We start from the raw sequence: 18966 nt of genomic DNA, 5'->3' as shown, positions 1-18966 counted from the left end.
TCTTAAAATAAAAATAAATTCTCAGGGCTCCTGGGTGGCTCAGTTGGTTGAACTTGATTTCGGCTCAGGTCATGATCTCACAGTTCATGCAGGCTCCAAGCTGATGGTGTGGAGCCTGTTTGTGATTCTCCTTGTTTCATTCTCTCTCTCCCCTTCTCCCACTCTCTCTCTCTCTCTCTCTCTCCCCCCCCTCCCAAAATAGATAAATAAACTTAAAAAGAAAAGAAGGAAATCCTCAAAGGCAGGTGGAGGCATGTCCAAAGGACACAGGAGCCAGTTTGAAGGGATACCCACCGGCCAAACCTGGACAGTGTGGACATCAAAATACATAGTAACAAGGAATTATAACCCACTGAGTAAAGTAAGAATTTATTTTTTTAAGTTTATTTATTTATTTTGAGACAGAGAGAGAAAGAACTCACACCTTGCTTGGTGACAAAAGTCCCTTAGTCTGTAGCAGAACTTACTTTCCTTGAGATTTGCAGCCCACTGGCCTTGAGTAAAGGACCAGAGTTTCCCAGAAGATAAGGCCTGACTATATTTGAAAAACACTTGTCACTGATGCCAGTGAGTCTGTTCAGAGTCACGTGGCCTGGGCACCTGCTTCTCCTGCACAGAGCCCACTCCCTTTTCCCAGGTTTTCCCCTTTCAAACCCTTCAGCATGGGGCCTCCCGGGGTGGCTCAGTCAGTTGAGCCTCCCACTTCGGCTCAGGTCATGATCTCACAGCTCAAGAGTCCAGGTCCCACGTTGGGCTCACTGATGTCAATGCAAAGCCCGCTTCGGATCCTCTGTCCCTTTCTCTGTCCCTCCCACACTTGCTCTCTTTCAAAAACGAATAAAACATTTAAAAAAAAAGTTTAAAAACCCTCCAGCTTTCTTTGGGCTGCTGGCTTCCTGAATAAACCCTTTCCTTTCCTGCCATAATTTGTCTCTGGGATATTGATTTTCAAGCATCGAGCAGAACCTGAGTTCGGAACGGGTTCTCTGGCCAGTATCAATATTACATGGATACAAATTTAAATATCATAGCCAAGATTCACTGAAATTCTCTACCTGATGATTTTATTTTTCTTTATTTACTTACTTTTAAAGTAATCTCTACACCCAAAGTGGGACCTGAACTCAGGACCCCAAGATTGAGAGTTGCATGCTCTGCCGATTGAGCCAGCCAGCACCCCTCATCCTGACAATCTTTTTTTTTTTTTTTTGTCACTATTAATATATGAAATTTATTGTCAAATTGGTTTCCATACAACACCCAGTGCTCATCCCAAAAGGTGCCCTCCTCAATACGCATCACCCACCCTCCCCTCCCTCCCACCCCCCATCAACCCTCAGTTTGTTTTCAGTTTTTAACAGTCTCTTATGCTTAGGCTCTCTCCCACTCTAACCTCTTTTTTTTTTTTTTTTCCCCTTCCCCTCCCCCATGGGTTTCTGTTAAGTTTCTCAGGATCCACATAAGAGTGAAACCATATGGTATCTGTCTTTCTCTGTATGGCTTATTTCACTTAGCATCACACTCTCCAGTTCCATCCACGTTGCTACAAAGGGCCATATTTCATTCTTTCTCATTGCCACGTAGTATTCCATTGTGTACATAAACCACAATTTCTTTACCCATTCATCAGTTGATGGACATTTAGGCTCTTTCCATAATTTGGCTACTGTTGAGAGTGCTGCTATAAACATTGGGGTGCAAGTGCCCCTATGCATCAGTACTCCTGTATCCCTTGGGTAAATTCCTAGCAGTGCTATTGCTGGGTCATAGGGTAGGTCTATTTTTAATTTTCTGAGGAACCTCCACACTGCTTTCCAGAGCGGCTGCACCAATTTGCATTCCCACCAACAGTGCAAGAGGGTTCCCGTTTCTCCACATCCTCCCCAGCATCTATAGTCTCCCGATTTGTTCATTTTGGCCACTCTGACTGGCGTGAGGTGATATCTGAGTGTGGTTTTGATTTGTATTTCCCTGATAAGGAGCGACATTGAACATCTTTTCATGTGCCTGTTGGCCATCCAGATGTCTTCTTTAGAGAAGTGTCTATTCATGTTTTCTGCCCATTTCTTCACTGGGTTATTTGTTTTTCGGGTGTGGAGTTTGGTGAGCTCTTTATAGATTTTGGATACTAGCCCTTTGTCCGATATGTCATTTGCAAATATCTTTTCCCATTCCATTGGTTGCCTTTTAGTTTTGTTGGTTGTTTCCTTTGCTGTGCAGAAGCTTTTTATCTTCATAAGGTCCCAGTAATTCACTTTTGCTTTTAATTCCCTTGCCTTTGGGGATGTGTCGAGTAAGAGATTGCTACGGCTGAGGTCAGAGAGATCTTTTCCTGCTTTCTCCTCTAGGGTTTTGATGGTTTCCTGTCTCACACTCAGGTCCTTTATCCATTTTGAGTTTATTTTTGTGAATGGTGTGAGAAAGTGGTCTAGTTTCAACCTTCTGCATGTTGCTGTCCAGTTCTCCCAGCACCATTTGTTAAAGAGACTTTTTTCCATTGGATGTTCTTTCCTGCTTTGTCAAAGATGAGTTGGCCATACGTTTGTGGGTCTAGTTCTGGGGTTTCTATTCTATTCCATTGGTCTATGTGTCTGTTTTTGTGCCAATACCATGCTGTCTTGATGACAGCTTTGTAGTAGAGGCTAAAGTCTGGGATTGTGATGCCTCCTGCTTTGGTCTTCTTCAGAATTACTTTGGCTATTCGGGGCCTTTTGTGGTTCCATATGAATTTTAGGATTGCTTGTTCTAGTTTCGAGAAGAATGCTGGTGCAATTTTGTTTGGGATTGCATTGAATGTGTAGATAGCTTTGGGTAGTATTGACATTTTGACAATATTTATTCTTCCAATCCATGAGCAGGAAATGTCTTTCCATTTCTTTATATCTTCTTCAATTACTTTCGTAAGCTTTCTATAGTTTTCAGCATACAGATCTTTTACATCTTTGGTTAGATTTATTCCTAGGTATTTTATGCTTCTTGGTGCAATTGTGAATAGGATCAGTTTCTTTATTTGTCTTTCTGTTGCTTCATTGTTAGTGTATAAGAATGCAACTGATTTCTGCACATTGATTTTGTATCCTGCGACTTTGCTGAATTCATGTATCAGTTCTAGCAGACTTTTGGTGGAGTCTATCGGATTTTCCATGTATAATATCATGTCATCTGCAAAAAGCGAAAGCTTGACTTCATCTTTGCCAATTTTGATGCCTTTGATTTCCTTTTGTTGTCTGCTGATGCTAGAACTTCCAGCACTATGTTAAACAACAGTGGTGAGAGTGGGCATCCCTGTCGTGTTCCTGATCTCAGGGAAAAAGCTCTCAGTTTTTCCCTGTTGAGGATGATGTTAGCTGTGGGCTTTTCATAAATGGCGTTTATGATCTTTAAGTATGTTCCTTCTATCCCGACTTTCTCAAGGGTTTTTATTAAGAAAGTGTGCTGGATTTTGTCAAAGGCGTTTTCTGCATCGATTGACAGGATCATATGGTTCTTCTCTTTTTTTTTATTAATGTGATGTGTCACGTTGATTGATTTGCGAATGTTGAACCAGCCCTGCATCCCAGGAATGAATCCCACTTGATCATGGTGAATAATTCTTTTTATATGCCGTTGAATTCGATTTGCTAGTATCTTATTGAGAATTTTTGCATCCATATTCATCAGGGATATTGGCCTGTAGTTCTCTTTTTTTACTGGGTCTCTGTCTGGTTTAGGAATCAAAGTAATACTGGCTTCATAGAATGAGTCTGGAAGTTTTCCTTCCCTTTCTATTTCTTGGAATAGCTTGAGAAGGATAGGTATTATCTCTGCTTTAAACGTCTGGTAGAACTCCCCTGGGAAGCTATCTGGTCCTGGACTCTTATTTGTTGGGAGATTTTTGATAACCGATTCAATTTCTTCGCTGGTTATGGGTCTGTTCAAGCTTTCTATTTCCTCCTGATTGAGTTTTGGAAGAGTGTGGGTGTTTAGGAATTTGTCCATTTCTTCCAGGTTGTCCAATTTGTTGGCATATAATTTCTCATAGTATTCCCTGATAATTGTTTGTATCTCTGAGGGATTGGTTGTAATAATTCCATTTTCATTCGTGATTTTATCTATTTGGGTCATCTCCCTTTTCTTTTTGAGAAGCCTGGCTAGAGGTTTGTCAATTTTGTTTATTTTTTCAAAAAACCAACTCTTGGTTTCGTTGATCTGCTCTACAGTCTTTTTAGATTCTATATTGTTTATTTCTGCTCTGATCTTTATTATTTCTCTTCTTCTGCTGGGTTTAGGCTGCCTTTGCTGTTCTGCTTCTATTTCCTTTAGGTGTGCTGTTAAGATTTTGTATTTGGGATTTTTCTTGTTTCTTGAGATAGGCCTGGATTGCAATGTATTTTCCTCTCAGGACTGCCTTCGCTGCATCCCAAAGCGTTTGGATTGTTGTATTTTCATTTTCGTTTCCATATATTTTTAAATTTCTTCTCTAATTGCCTGGTTGATGCACTCATTCGTTAGTAGGGTGTTCTTTAACCTCCATGCTTTTGGAGGTTTTCCAGACTTTTTCCTGTGGTTGATTTCAAGCTTCATAGCATTGTGGTCTGAAAGTATGCATGCTATAATTTCAATTCTTGTAAACTTATGAAGGGCTGTTTTGTGACCCAGTATATGATCTATCTTGGAGAATGTTGCATGTGCACTCGAGAAGAAAGTATATTCTGTTGCTTTGGGATGCAGAGTTCTAAATATATCTGTCAAGTCCATCTGATCCAATGTATCATTCAGGGCCCTTGTTTCTTTATTGACCATGTGTCTAGATGATCTATCCATTTCTGTAAGTGGGGTGTTAAAGTCCCCTGCAATTACCACATTCTTATCAATAAGGTTGCTTATGTTTATGAGTAATTGTTTCATATATTTGGGGGCTCCGGTATTCGGTGCATAGACATTTATAATTGTTAGCTCTTCCTGATGGATAGACCCTGTAATTATTATATAATGCCCTTCTTCATCTCTTGTTACAGCCTTTAATTTAAAGTCTAGTTTGTCTGATATAGGTATGGCTACTCCAGCTTTCTTTTGGCTTCCAGTAGCATGATAAATAGTTCTCCATCCCCTCACTCTGAATCTAAAGGTGTCCTCAGATCTAAAATGAGTCTCTTATAGACAGCAAATAGATGGGTCTTGTTCTTTTATCCATTCTGATACCCTATGTCTTTTGGTTGGCGCATTTAATCCATTTACATTCAGTGTTATTATAGAAAGATACGGGTTTAGAGTCATTGTGATGTCTGTATGTTTTATGCTTGTAGTGATGTCTCTGGTACTTTGTCTCACAGGATCCCCCTTAGGATCTCTTGTAGGGCTGGTTTCGTGGTGACAAATTCCTTCAGTTTTTGTTTGTTTGGGAAGACCTTTATCTCTCCTTCTATTCTAAATGACAGACTTGCTGGATAAAGGATTCTCGGCTGCATATTTTTTCTGTTTAGCACACTGAAGATATCGTGCCAATCCTTTCTGGCCTGCCAAGTTTCAAAAGAGAGATCGGTCACGAGTCTTATAGGTCTCCCTTTATATGTGAGGGCACGTTTATCCCTTGCTGCTTTCAGAATCTTCTCTTTATCCTTGTATTTTGCCAGTTTCACTATGATATGTTGTGCAGAAGACCGATTCAAGTTACGTCTGAAGGGAGTTCTCTGTGCCTCTTGGATTTCAATGCCTTTTTCCTTCCCCAGTTCAGGGAAGTTCTCGGCTATAGTTTCTTCAAGTACCCCTTCAGCACCTTTCCCTCTCTCTTCCTCCTCTGGGATAGCAATTATGCATATATTATTTCTTTTTAGTGTATCACTTAGTTCTCTAATTTTCCCGTCATACTCCTGGATTTTTTTATCTTTCTCTCAGCTTCCTCTTTTTCCATAACTTTATCTTCTAGTTCACCTATTATCTCCTCTGCCTCTTCAATCTGAGCTGTCGTCGTTTTCATTTTGTTTTGCATTTCGTTTAAAGCGCTTTTCAGCTCCTCGTGACTGTTCCTTAGTCCCTTGATCTCTGTAGCAAGAGATTCTCTGCTGTCCTCTATACTGTTTTCAAGCCCAGCGATTAATTTTATGACTATTATTCTAAATTCACTTTCTGTTATATTATTTAAATCCTTTTTGATCAGTTCATTAGCTGTTGTTATTTCCTGGAGATTCTTCTGAGGGGAATTCTTCCGTTTGGTCATTTTGGATAGTCCCTGGAGTGGTGAGGACCTGCAGGGCACTTCCCCTGTGCTGTGGTGTAAAACTGGAGTTGGTGGGCGGGGCCGCAGTCAGACCTGATGTCTGCCCCCAGACCACCGCTGGGGCCACAGTCAGACTGGTGTGTGCCTTCTCTTCCCCTCTCCTAGGGGCGGGATTCACTGTGGGGTGGCGTGGCCCGTTTGGGCTACTTGCACACTGCCAGGCTTGTGGTGCTGGGGATCTGGCGTATTAGCTGGGGTGGGTAGGCAAGGTGCACGGGGGCAGGAGGGGCAGGCTTAGCTCGCTTCTCCTTAGGTGATCCACTTCAGGAGGGACCCTGTGGCAGCGGGAGGGAGTCAGATCCGCTGCTGGAGGGGTGGCTCCGCAGAAGCACAGAGTTGGGTGTTTGCGCGGAGCAAGCAAGTTCCCGGCAGGAACTGGTTATTTTGGGATTTTGGCTGGGGGATGGAGGGGGGGAGATGGCGCTGACCAGCGCCTTTGTTCCCCACCAAACTGAGCTCTGTTGTCCGGGGGCTCAGCAACTCTCCCTCCCTTTGTCCTCCAGCCTTCCCGCTTTCTGAGCAGAGCTGTTAACTTACGACCTCCCAGACGCTAAGTCGTGCTTGCTGTCGGAACACAGTCCAGCCGGCCCCTCCGCTTTTGCCAGCCAGACTCGGGGGCTCTGCTTGGCCGGCGAGCCGCCCCTCCGCTCCAGCTCCCTCCCGCCAGTCCGTGGAGCGCGCACCGCCTCACCGTCCTTCCTACCCTCTTCCGTGGGCCTCTCGTCTGCGCTTGGCTCCGGAGACTCTGTTCTGCTAATCCTCTGGTGGTTTTCTGGGTTAGTTAGGCAGGTATAGGTGGAATCTAAGTGATCAGCAGGACGCGCGGTGAGCCCAGCGTCCTCCTACGCTGCCATCTTCTTTTTTTTTTTTTTTTTTGTTTATTTACAGGCTCCAGGCTGTGAGCTGTCTGCACAGAGCCCCACCCGGGGCTGGAACCTGGAAACACGGAGATCAGGACCTGAGCCGGAGTCTGGTGCTCAACAGAGCCACCCAGGCGCCCCTCCCCCTCTACCGAACACTCTTAAAATAGCTTAAAATCAGATAGAAGGAAAAACCCCGCAACAATGAAATTGCTCATTTCCAGAAGCCCCATGAATCGTGGTAGACCACAGTGGCGGGAAACAGCCGTTTTCATTCCCTCATGCTCTTCCGAGAGAGAGGAGGGCGGGCCTTCAAGGGACCATTTTGGGGACCAGAAAGAAGTCTCTGAAACGCTGATAAACTTACCTTCTCAACAAAACACTTAAACGCAAAGCCTCCTGTTTGCATTGAGCGAGTTGCTCAGAAACAGGATTTGGGGATTGGGCTCCAGAACGTGCATGGCTTGTGGGAGAAGTCCGGGTCGAAAGCAGGGCAGGGCGGCCAGCTGAGCTGTGATGTGGCTGCAGCCCGGCTGCCAAGGGGCCCTGCAGCTGGGCCGGCCCACTGGGTGGCCCCGAACTGGGGAGGCAGGTCAGGCCTCGGCACCCCCAAAGCGATCAGGCATTGAGAGCGGGCGGCCCTGCGTAGGGTACGTTAGGTGGAGCTGCGAAGCTCCCTAGTCAACGCCAGTCCCAGGGAGAATCCCTCTGGCTTCGGCCCGCAGCGCTGGGGGCGCACCACAGCGACGCCTAGAGTCCGCACCTTGCACCATTCATCCTCTTTATTTTTTTTATTTTAAATGTTTATTTTCAAGATTGAGTACGAGCATGGGAGGGGCAAAGAGAGGGGGACAGAGGATCCCAAGCGGGTTCCACACTCTCAGCAGCGAACCCAGTGCGAGGCTGGTACTCACCAACCCTGAGCTCATGACCTGCATCACCCAGGCGCCCCTTTGGGCCCTCTTTATACAGTAAGTTCAGTCCCCCAGCAAGTGGCACCTTAAGACTCAGGACTCGTTTCCTGGGGAAATTTAAAATAAGGTTAGTGGGCGGGGCGCCTGGGTGGCTCAGTGGGTTGAGCATGGGACTCTTCATCTCAGCTCAGGTTATGATCTCATGGTTCGTGGGTTCAAGCCCCATGTTGGGCTCTGCACTGATATCTCGGAACCTGATTGGGATTCTCTCTCTCTTTCCCTCTCTCTACCCCTCCCCTCCTCTCTCTCTCTCTCTCTCTCAAAATAAATAAACTTAAGAAAAAAAGGCTGGTGGAACACACGACAGCTGGTTTCAGGCTTCATCACCTCCGTCTTCTACCACCCAGTCTAGATTGCCCTCACCCTCAGCTAGCACTTCAGCTTACCTGGAGGGGTCACCAAGACCTACCCAGACCCATATACCTGGAAGGGTCTGAGCCCCTGGTCATCCAGCACTATCAATGCATGGTGGCTGCACCTGTCCACTCACCACCAAAATCATACCAAGAGACACAGCATGGGGTCAGCGGGGTGGAATGCACTCTGCCTCCCCAGTGTGGAACCTCACCCTCCTCCCTTAATGGTCAAGGTCAACTCCTCTTGCCAGGACCCTGGCCTCTTCCTCTGAGCTCAAAGGACCCAGGAGGCAGCTGTAACTTAAAGCCTAATGGGACTCCTGCTGTGTCTTCTGGTGGGTATGTTCTCCCTTTGGGAGCCAGGGTCTCTGGATGCACACAGCCTAAAGTTTCAGGACAGAAAGCACAAGCTCTCCCAATGGGTCTCTGGAGTGACAGCAAGCAGGGCCACCTCTAGGCCACTTCTACTTCCACCCTTGGGTTGCCCCTCCCCCTCCCGTCTCCTACCTATTGGAGCCGCAGCCCCATGTCCCAGTCACTGATCTGGGGTGTATACCCCTTCCTAGAGGAAGGGTAGAGGGAAGAGGATGACATCCTTTCCTTGGAAAGTCTTATCATTAATCTGGTTCCTTACGTGTACCTTTTGTTGTGTTTATTTTTGAGAGAGAGAGAGAGAGAGAGACAGGAGATTGAAAGTGGGCTCTGTGCTGTCAGCACAGAACCTGATGCAAGGCTCAAACCTATGAACTGCGAGATCATGACCTGAGCCAAAGTCGGATGCTTAACCAACTGAGCCACCCAGGTACCCTAATTTCCTGTTTTTAATAATTATACTGTTGTTGGGGTGCTGGGTGGCTCGGTTGGTTAAGCATCTGACTCGATCTCAACCCAGGTCTTGATCTCAGGGGTTGTGAGTTCAGGCCCCATGTTGGGGTCTGTGCTGGACATGAAGCCGACTTAAAAAAAAAGAAAAAAGAAAAAAAAATCATACTGTTGTAAAAGATGAACATATGAGGAAGCTGGGTGAACCGTATTAAGCATTCTTTGTACTATTGTAAAAAGCAACTTTGTTGAGGTATATAATTTACATGCTATAAAATTCACCCATTTTAAATGTACAATTCAACTTCTGGTATATTTGCTCAGTTGTGCAGAGCATCACCATGATCTGGTTTTAGAGCAATTTCATCACCCCAGTAAGTCCCAGCCCCAGGCCACTACTGATCTGTTTCTGTCTTTGCTGGTTTGCCTTTTCTGGACATTTCACATAAAGGGATTCATTCCTATATTCCTATGATACGTGGTCTTTTGTGTCTGCTACAACTTGGCGTGTTTTGAGATCTTTGTTCTCTTTTCACAAATGTAAAATTATATCGAAACGAAAAGCCAGAAAAGAACAAAAAAATAAAGATGAATCACCACCCTTTCCAGCATGGGAGGGACTAACATACTACCAAGTAAGTGGCTAGTTAGTCTCAAGAGATGGGCTCAGAGGCTTGGCATTGGTCTCTGTTGCTGACAGGCTGGACATTCAGTAGTAACAGAGCTAGAGCAGCCTCGGTGAGTCAGAGCCATGCTGCTGGCATCATGCAGAGCACCGCACCTCCCCTCCCCGCGCACCCCCCCCCCCCCCCCCGCCACCATAGCTAGTCCATTCAAAAGCCCTTTTCCCGGCACAGGAGGTTTCCACCTGACCAATGGAAGGTTTCTACAACAAGCAAGGGTGTCCACTCTGATTGAAGATCAAGGCCAGGGAAATGACCAGGCAGAGCTGTGAACCCAGCCATCCCACTGTGAGCTGGGCCTGGGGCCAGGACTCCATTTACTGTGTACCTACTTTTACTCCCTTAACCTAACCAGAGTCCTGATGACACTTGACTTGGTATCAAAGGCACCTGTGTTCAAGGGCAATCCTAAAGCAACGCCAGGTATTCCTCTTCCCTGGGGTATGTACAGTTCTCTGAGTAAATAAATGGCTGGAGGCCCCTCTGGGAAGGACCAGGACAACCATTACTGCATTCCTCACAGCAATGTAGGAGAGGCCTCCCTCATGAGATCCGGTCTCTCCTCTGGACAAGGGGTTCTGAGCCTGAGAACTGCCTCATGTCTGGGAACTAGGTAATGTTTTGTGACTTCGTCTTGGGGCAGCTTCCCTCAGCCATTGGGCCAACGATCCCTTGAGTCCTTCCGGTTGTATAAAGGAAGCCAACCCGTCAGCTGCCCAGCCATTTGCCTCTGGCCACACCATGATCCATTCATAGCTCCCTAGCTCTCTGTGAGTCTGGTCCTCCCTCCTGGCCTCTGAAAGGCCCGAGCTACCAGCTGGTCCTATTGCTGTGGGATCCTCTAGATCCCATTGCTATCAGGGAGCCCGGTTCTGTTACAACATCTTCTTCTGTCAGTTTGGGCCCCAGAGGAATGGCCACCCAACTTCTCAACGATGTGGTGCCTCTTTCTTTTTGGTAGATGGAGGTCCTCTGGGTCCCTTTGTGGAACATACTTGGCTGGTGGGCATATTTGGCTGTCACAAATATAGAATTACGTCCACTCTAACACGCAGAACTTAAGAAAAGTGTCTTACTGCACAGCCAAGTATCAAAAAGAAGAAATGGCATTGGGTTTGAGGGGAGATAGAACTAACATTGATTTTTTTTTTTTTTTTTTACTACTCAGAATCAAGGACCCCCTTGATCCTCCAGCTCTGAGAGTAACATGACACAGCGATGGGAATATCTGCAGCTCTTAACCTCGAAGATGACAGCAGTGGTTGGGCTCTGCCCCCCATTATAGAGAAACTGAGTATGGAACCAGGGGTAACTGGCTGGCTCAGTCGGTTGAGCGTCCGACTTCAGCTCAGGTCATGATCTCATGGTTGGTGAGTTTGAGTTTGAGCCCCACATTGGGCTCGCTGCTGTCAGTGCCAAGCCTGCTTCGGATCCTCTGTCCCCGTTCTCTCTGCCCCTCCCTCAGTCACACTCTCTCTCAAAAAGGAGTATTAAAAAAAAAAAAAAGGCAACTAAACAGGACCTGGAGAATTGCTCTGAGGGTAAGTCTAAGGGTTTCAAGTGAAACCTTTAAACTGCTAAGGACCTAGAGTATCCCTGAGTTATCTGGTCCACCTCCCTCCATTAGACATAAGGGCAGGGCTGGGTCCCAGAGAGGGGAGAGGCTGGTGGTCCTGAGTCCTACCCTCCTACCCATCATCACTGAGACGTCCCTTCTCCCTCCACCGAAGGAAAGGGGTAAATTGCCAAAGGAAATCAGCCACCAAAGAAGTCATGTCCGGGTCCACTTCCTACCTCCCACACTGCGGGTGCAGCCACGTGAAGCCAAATGCACAGGCGGTTTCCATACTAGCAAAATACTTTTATTACTTTATAATGATAAAAGAAGGAGAGTAAAGATTTCTTTTGGTGTATACCAGAGTTAAGGGCAGTAGGAGGATAAGGGGATTAACAGGATTTTTATGTACTTTGATGACAATAGAAAGTTAACAATATCAACTGTTTGCCATAAAACTTATCATAGCTCCCCCAAAACACATATATAAAGGATCATAGTTTTAAAATCTATAAAAGTAAAAAATATACAGTCAGAAACTCTAACGCTTATTTCCTCTTTAATATAAAATTGTAAACATTTATTTACACAAAGCAAATGTGTATAACAAAGTCCGAGCACCCTTTTCTTGTGAGTCATGGCTCCTGGAAGAGGGGATTTGCACTGAAGCGGAGTCTCCCCCCTTGACTACCCAAAAACCAGATTCATAAATAAAGCCATGGGCAGCTCCCTGGGGGGGGGGGGGAACCCCAAGCATCACATTTTATTGCTCCGACACTGCAGCGAGAAGCCTGCTGTCTGTCCGGCGGCCCGAGGGCTAAGGCAGGGGCAGCCCTCCCCGGGAGGGGACAGAGGTGAGCGGCCAGGGGGAGAGCAGGAGAGGAACAAGGACTCATCACCAGCCTGCAGCCCGCTATTTTTGGTTGAAAACCCACTGAAGTCCCCCTCTTCCCCTTTAGATTGGGGAACTCACTCAGAGGGTGGAGTCTTCACTGGCTTTAGGATTCGTTCCCTTCTTTGAGAGCTAGATTCAGTACGAGGAAGGCAGGGAGGGCATTTAAAGGGGAAATGGCCCAGACACCACCCAAGGTGGCAAATGGCTATTAGAGAAGAGGATCTGAGGGTCCAACTACCCCCATGAAAGGCACTGCTGGTGCAAAATAATTACCCATGTGTGTGCAACCATTCATCCCCTCAAAGCCACTCGGGCTGCCCACGTGGATCTCTTCCTTGGCTTAACTCTTTACATATGACACTCCTTGAATCACCCACTTTGAGACTCCAGGGAAATAAAAATGGGGTTGCGGTTTCTCCAGGGACCACTCTACATGGAAGCCACTCTCTTCAGTGTCCTATTTTCTCTCCAACACTCTGTTTAGAAGGGTTTCGCCCTGCACTTACCATTTTGCTTTCGTTCTAACCGAAGTGCTCTCTCCATCTTTGTTTCCAGAAACAGCCCACGGGGAATACTCTGTTCTGCGGACTCTTAGCTTAGCCAAAGTCCATTAATTCACAGACCTTCAAAGAGAAATCCACTCCAGTCTTTATAAAGGATGTATTAGTGTTATAAAGTCATTCTCTTCAAAAAGTGCACGTCATCTGACGAGGGAGAGCGGCAGAAGTGGTGAAACAGAGTGGAGTTCTCACCTGCGGCTGGGCCTGTGGCCTCCTTGCCCAACAGTGCACACCTCTTTCCCTCCTTCCCCCAAACCTTTGCTTTCCGGGGAGGGGACACCAGCCCCACTACTACAATGCTAGGGCTCCCTAAGGAATCGTCATGACTTTCTCCTCCAGTCTAGTAACCTGTGGCCTTAAAGAGGTTTTCCATTTGTGCTGGAGAGAGAAGGGGAGGCAGAGAGGTCATGGGAACTGCAGATGGGGTGAAGGAAAGACGTCTGTGCACAGCAATGATCACCTTCCTGACACATTAAATACAAGTTTTGAGAGAAACTGCAGAACAGGGGGAGGGTTTACAACAAAAGGGGACACAGGAATCCCAAATAATCCATCTCGGCATTTAGCCTGGGGGTGGCCTGGGGTCCTGGAAGCACAGCATTCTGGGGGGAGGAGGAGGAGTGCGGCTGGAGTGACCACATCTGTGTCACTAATTCTGCTATCTCGCGGCATCCTGTTCCTTTTTGGCACATGCAGTCACAGCCTGTACTGACAGAAATGATTGCCCAGGGACCCTCCCTTTCCCCTGAAAGCGGACAAAGAGCAGGAATAAAAAGGGCTCTTAACCAAAGGAAACCCTAGGTTTCCAATGCCACTTAAAATCAATTTAAACCACCACCTATCCTAATCTGTCTTAAAATCTTAAAAAAAAAAAATTAATCTTTTCTATGCTACAAATTGCAAATAGTTCTGCTATATAAAGTTGCAACAAAACCTGTCCCCAACACTGGGGAAAGAGGAGAAATCTTGGATTAAGTCAACACAATGGCAGAGATTTTTATGAGCCTGCCATCGTGGGGTTTCACCATTCTTACTGTTGGTTTTTTGGTCATTTGGATAGAAAACCACTCGTAGAACCCTATCCTGCTGTCCCAACACCAGGCAACAAAGCCAGCAGATGGGCTGGGGCCAGCCCGACGGGCCACAACTGCTGGCTGGGAGCTGTGCACCCAGCAGACCCTGGCCTGGCCAGGCCAGGCCTCCACCCTGGGGCTCTGGCTCCACCCACCCAGCTCCCCGGGCCGCGGGCTTTTGGTCCAATGTAGTTGCTCTTTCTTGAATCTGAGAATAAAAATACAGGCTGTGTGAACATTTGAGACCACCACAAATCCTCCAGTTACTGAGGCCCTAACAGGTCATCCAGATCGTTCATCCACTCTTCCGAAGTCCTGTTCTTCAGCAGGGAGTCGATCAGGTCAGCATCTCCGGCCATGCTGGCCAGCCCACTGCCACCCGGCTGCCCGCTGTAGGCGAAGGGCAGATCCTGGCCCGCGGTCCGCACGGGATAGGCCTGAGTGCAGTGTAGTCCCGCCCGGCTGCTCATCGATGGTGCAGGGCTCTGGCTGAAGGCCCCCAGCTCGGGTGCGGCCGGGCTCAGGCCCGGCAAGCCCTGCTGTGGGGCTCCCTGGGGAGGTGCTGGGGCAGGGGCTCCGGTCCTCTGCTGCGCACTCACAGGGGGCAGCATGGACCCTGCCGCGGCTGCCGAGCTCATGGGGGCCATGGGCCTGCTGGGCATCGCCTGGGAGAACTGCGGGCTGGACATCTTCAGGTGGGCCTGCTGCATGTGGAAGCTGGAGGCTGCCGTGAAAGGGCTCACGGTGTTGTTCCCTGGGGTCTGGCCACTCAAGTTCGGCATTCCCTGATGCTGCCACGAGGGGTTCTGGCTTCCCATGGCAGCAGACACCCTTGGGACCTGTGGCTTTGTTAAACCAGAGTTCAGGGTCCCCTTATTGTGCTGCTGGGGGAGGCCGGAGCTTCCCAGAGAGTTCTGCCCATAGGCAGCGGAGACCGAGGTGCTCTGGCCCACGCCAGTCTGCCGTGGAATGTGGGCATGTCCGTTGGTGGCCTGTGGTGGGGGCTGGCCGACTATCTGGGTTATGCCGGAAGCCAGGCCATAGAGACTGCTCTGTGGCAGGCTCTGGGAGCCAGTGAACTGAGCCACACCCCGGTCCTGCTGGCCTGAGTTTGAGGGGAGAGAGGAAACCGAAGTGTGTCCAGGACCCATTGACATCAAATTCCCGGCCTGAGGAAACGCTCGAGAACAGCCGGGGTTTGATGCACCCAAGTTGTTCATGCCAGGCACAGCAGCAGAGGACCCTGGAAGACAGAAAAGAGTCGGTCAATCAAGCTGGCATTTCCTGGACTGCCGCTGTGGAGACATCTTTAGGACCCAAGATGCAGCCGTTATTCTCTGGCATGAAAGGCAAAATCAGAACACTGGACATCTTATCGTCCATGGAATCTCAAAGACGACAGCCCTGGGAGTCAAAAGGGAAGCAGATTTCCCACAGGGTGGAATGGAGGCCAGTCTGGAGCAATGAGGAATTCAAGACAGGCTCAGAGGAAGGGGCAAACACCCCAGGGCGGCAGAAGCCAGGAGACTTGATGATTTAACCTTCCAAAGCCCACCCTATTTCTGCTCTGTGGGAGGTCCATGCCGGCCCTGGGGACTCCCAGACAGATCCAGCCCAGGGTCTGCCTTCAGGAGGCAAAGGCTCCATGTGGTGTAACAGGGTTACAACAACAGCTGGGCAACAGGCCATGTGAGTGCAGGGGTCTGAAGGGTCAATGCCTGGGAAGATTTGGGGAGGGCTTCAGAGAGATGGTGACAAACACACTGGCTTTTTTAAAAGGGCTGAAGAAACTTCCTCTCGGGGCACCTGGGGCGCTCAGTCAGTTAAGGGTCTGACTCTAGCTCAGGTCATGATCTCATGTTTCGTGAGTCTGTGCCCTGTGTTGGGCTCTGTGCTGACAGCTCAGAGCCTGGAACCTGCTTCAGATTCTGTCTCTCTCTCTCTCTCTTTCTCCTCCGCTCGTGCATGTTCTCTCTCTCTCAGAAATAAAGAAACATTAAAAAAATTTAAAAATAAATAAATAAATAAAAGGGTTGAAGTTTAGCAATTTCACCGTTTGGAGAAAGAGTATCCTAGACAGAGAAGAGAGTGTGTGCAACGGCATAAATTTACGTGAGGCGGTCTGTGTGAGGAGCTCCATGGCCGGAGTGCAGGAAGGGCATCCCACTGGCTAGAGATACGGCTGGAGAGATAGCCGTGGCCAGACTCAGAAGAGCTGTGGCTGCCATGTGGAGGACACAGTTGCAAAGTCCCAGGGTAAGTGGACCGCAACAGTGGTTTGGGGGCTGGGTGGGGGCTGCTCAAATCAATTAGGGGAGGGGTGTACCAGCTATGGCACATGGGAGTGAAAGAGGGAGAGTGTGAGATCCTGTTCTTGACACCACCGAACAACAAGGGGGCTGAGGGAGGGACTGAAAGCAGCAGATGCTGACTGATCAGTGGCGGGCACTGCATGGGGGAGACAGCCGGGAATAGGAGAGAGAGGTCCTGTCCTCAGGGAACCTGCTGTCTGGGGCTCTGTCTTAAGCAACGGATGCACAGTGACAACACTCACCAAATGGGTTTCTGTGGGTCGGGGGTGTACTATTCAGGGGCTGGCCATGACTGAGCTCTTTGTTCCTCCTCTCCCTCTCTCCACCAGCACCTAAGAACTAGGCTGAGGGACAGAGGAGGGTGGAAACAGTCTGCTTTGCTCCCACTGACAGCCCAGAACCATGTGAGACGCGATGAAGGCAGGAAGGCTGGCTGAAGCCCAGGCTCCTGAGAAGCCCACAGACTTCAGCTCCACGGTCTGGTCAGCACACACATAAAACTCCACCTAGGCTCCTAGTCAGGACACAGCCATGGGGAGCCTAGGTGGCTCAGTCGGTTAACCGACTGACTTCAGCTCAGGTCATCAGCTCGCAGTTCATGAGGTTGAACCCCACGTTAGGCTCTGTGCTGACAGTTCAGAGCCGGGAGCCTGCTTGATTCTGTGTTTCTCTCTCTCTCTGCCCCTCCCCCACTCATGCTCTATTTCTCTCTCTCACTCAAAAGTAAACAAACATTAAAAAAAAAAATTAAGGAGCGCACAGCTGTGCTCAGCTTTCCCTGGGACACTTTAGAGTGAGAGTTGTTGACCAAAAAAGGGACAGGTTTTGAAGATAGGCCAAGAAGAACTAGAAAGGCAGGTGCAACCAGGTTTTACTGCTTCTGTCAACCGGCGTATCTATGAGTTTCTGGAGTGAGGCCTGAGCAAGGGCAGTCAGGTTCCCTTGCACATCTGAGCTGCATCAGCCAAGACCTCAGAGTGTTTCCTGCCCCTCTGTGGTCAACTGTCGGCAGCTGATGCTGCCGTTTGGGACACTGAAGTGAGTGGACAGGAAGAGAGAGCAGAAGCAAAAGGCCACACAAACTACACTTAGTCTCTCCTTATCTAGAAAATAAGAGCATCATTTTTTTGAAGGCACATAACGGCAGGAGCAAAGAACCTTCTTAAGAATTACAGAACCCATTTCCTGTTGATAAGCTAGCCTCCAGCTAGAAATGATTATGCTTCAAAAGACCGTGCAGCCAGAGTACTGACCAAGGTGGTATGCCTCTGTGACCCTCTCCTCCTAGCCTGCAAGGGAACTAGAAAGCCAGGCTCCATAGGCAGACCAAGGTTTACATAAGCAAGTCTATTTAGCCCCCAGCATATAGCATGGCAGACAGCAAGAAGCCAGCACGAGTGCAACGGACCACCTGCTCTGTCCTGTGCCTGCCTCCCCTGCCCGACTCTGCTGCTTCAGACATCCCCTCACCTGTGAACTGTCCAACCTGCTGTGGGAAGGTGCTCTGGGTTGGGTCTTGGTACTGGGGAGGTGGGCGCGTGAGGTGGCGCTGAAACTGCTGTTTCTCCTAGAAAATGCCAAGAACAACAGAACAGTACAATAAGACCCACATGGAACAGAAACAACAGTTACATCAGAGAAAAGTAAACTGCTATGGTTTGTTTCTCACAGATGAGTTCCTGTGAAGGTAACGCTCATGGTTTCATTTGGGGGATTTTTAATAAATTGTAGGAAACAGAAGGACGGGGCAGATCTAAGGAGCAATGATTTAAAAAAAAAAAAAAAGTGGCGTATCAGTTTAAAAAAATGTGGGGAGGGCAGATCGGGGAAATGCAAATCAAAGCCACGATGATCTACCTCTTCACACCCACAAGGATGGCCAGGATCAAAAAGACAAGTACGGCAAAGATGCAGAGAAACTGGCACCCTCATACGCCACTGTGGGAACGTGAAACGGTATGGCTGCTCTGGAGAACCGTCTGGCAAGTCCTCACAAGGTTACACATAACAGCCACCATATGCCCCGGCAATTCCACCCCTACGTACACACTAAAGAGAACTGAAAACTTATGCCCATAAACACGGAAAACAAACCAAATGTCTATCAACCGATGAATGGATAAATCAAATGGAGCTTTTCCAAACGACAGAATATGATCCAGCCATAAAGCAGAGGGGAATGCTGCCACAGGCCACAACATGGGTGATGACTTTTATTGGGCAGGCAGTTTCTTTTTAGGGGGTGAAAACTGACGAAGTCGACTGTGGTGATGGTTGCATACCTGTGTGGATATACTAAAAACCACTGAACTGTACACTTTAAGTGGGTGGATTATATGTCACACGAACCATATCCCAATAAAGCTGTTATCTTAAAAAATGGCAGAATGGAACACCTAGGTGGCTCAGTCGGTTGAGCGTCAGACTTTGGCTCAGGGTCATGATCTTCGCATTGGGCTCTGCACTGACAGTACAGAGTCAGCTTGGGATTCTCTCTCTGCTACCCCTCTGCTTGCTCAAAAATAAATAAACTTTAAAAATAAATAAATATATGTAATAAATACAAATATTATATACATGTGGCAGAACTGAGGCAGTGATGTGGGCTTTAAAGTCATCC

At 48.0% G+C, this 18966-nt stretch overlaps 1 protein-coding gene across 1 annotated transcript in view; it reads right to left on the bottom strand.

Moving 5' to 3' along the window:
- Positions 1 to 11791: 11791 nt before the first annotated feature.
- MAML1 (mastermind like transcriptional coactivator 1) overlaps positions 11792 to 18966 on the bottom strand; it is a 42920-nt gene continuing 35745 nt past the window's right edge. The window contains exons 4-5 of the mRNA XM_060636409.3: positions 17817 to 17913; positions 11792 to 15277 (exon numbers count right to left, since the gene is read on the bottom strand). Of these exons, the coding sequence (XP_060492392.1) occupies positions 14298 to 15277; positions 17817 to 17913 (1077 nt within the window). The 3' untranslated portion in view covers positions 11792 to 14297. The remainder of the gene's footprint in view (positions 15278 to 17816; positions 17914 to 18966) is intronic.

This window comes from Panthera onca, chromosome A1 (assembly GCF_046562875.1).
Source record: "Panthera onca isolate mPanOnc1 chromosome A1, mPanOnc1 haplotype 2, whole genome shotgun sequence".
NCBI classification, from domain to species: Eukaryota; Metazoa; Chordata; class Mammalia; order Carnivora; family Felidae; genus Panthera; species Panthera onca.
The sequence above is the reverse complement of the archived record's forward strand: the minus strand, read 5'-3'. Positions and strand labels throughout refer to the sequence as shown.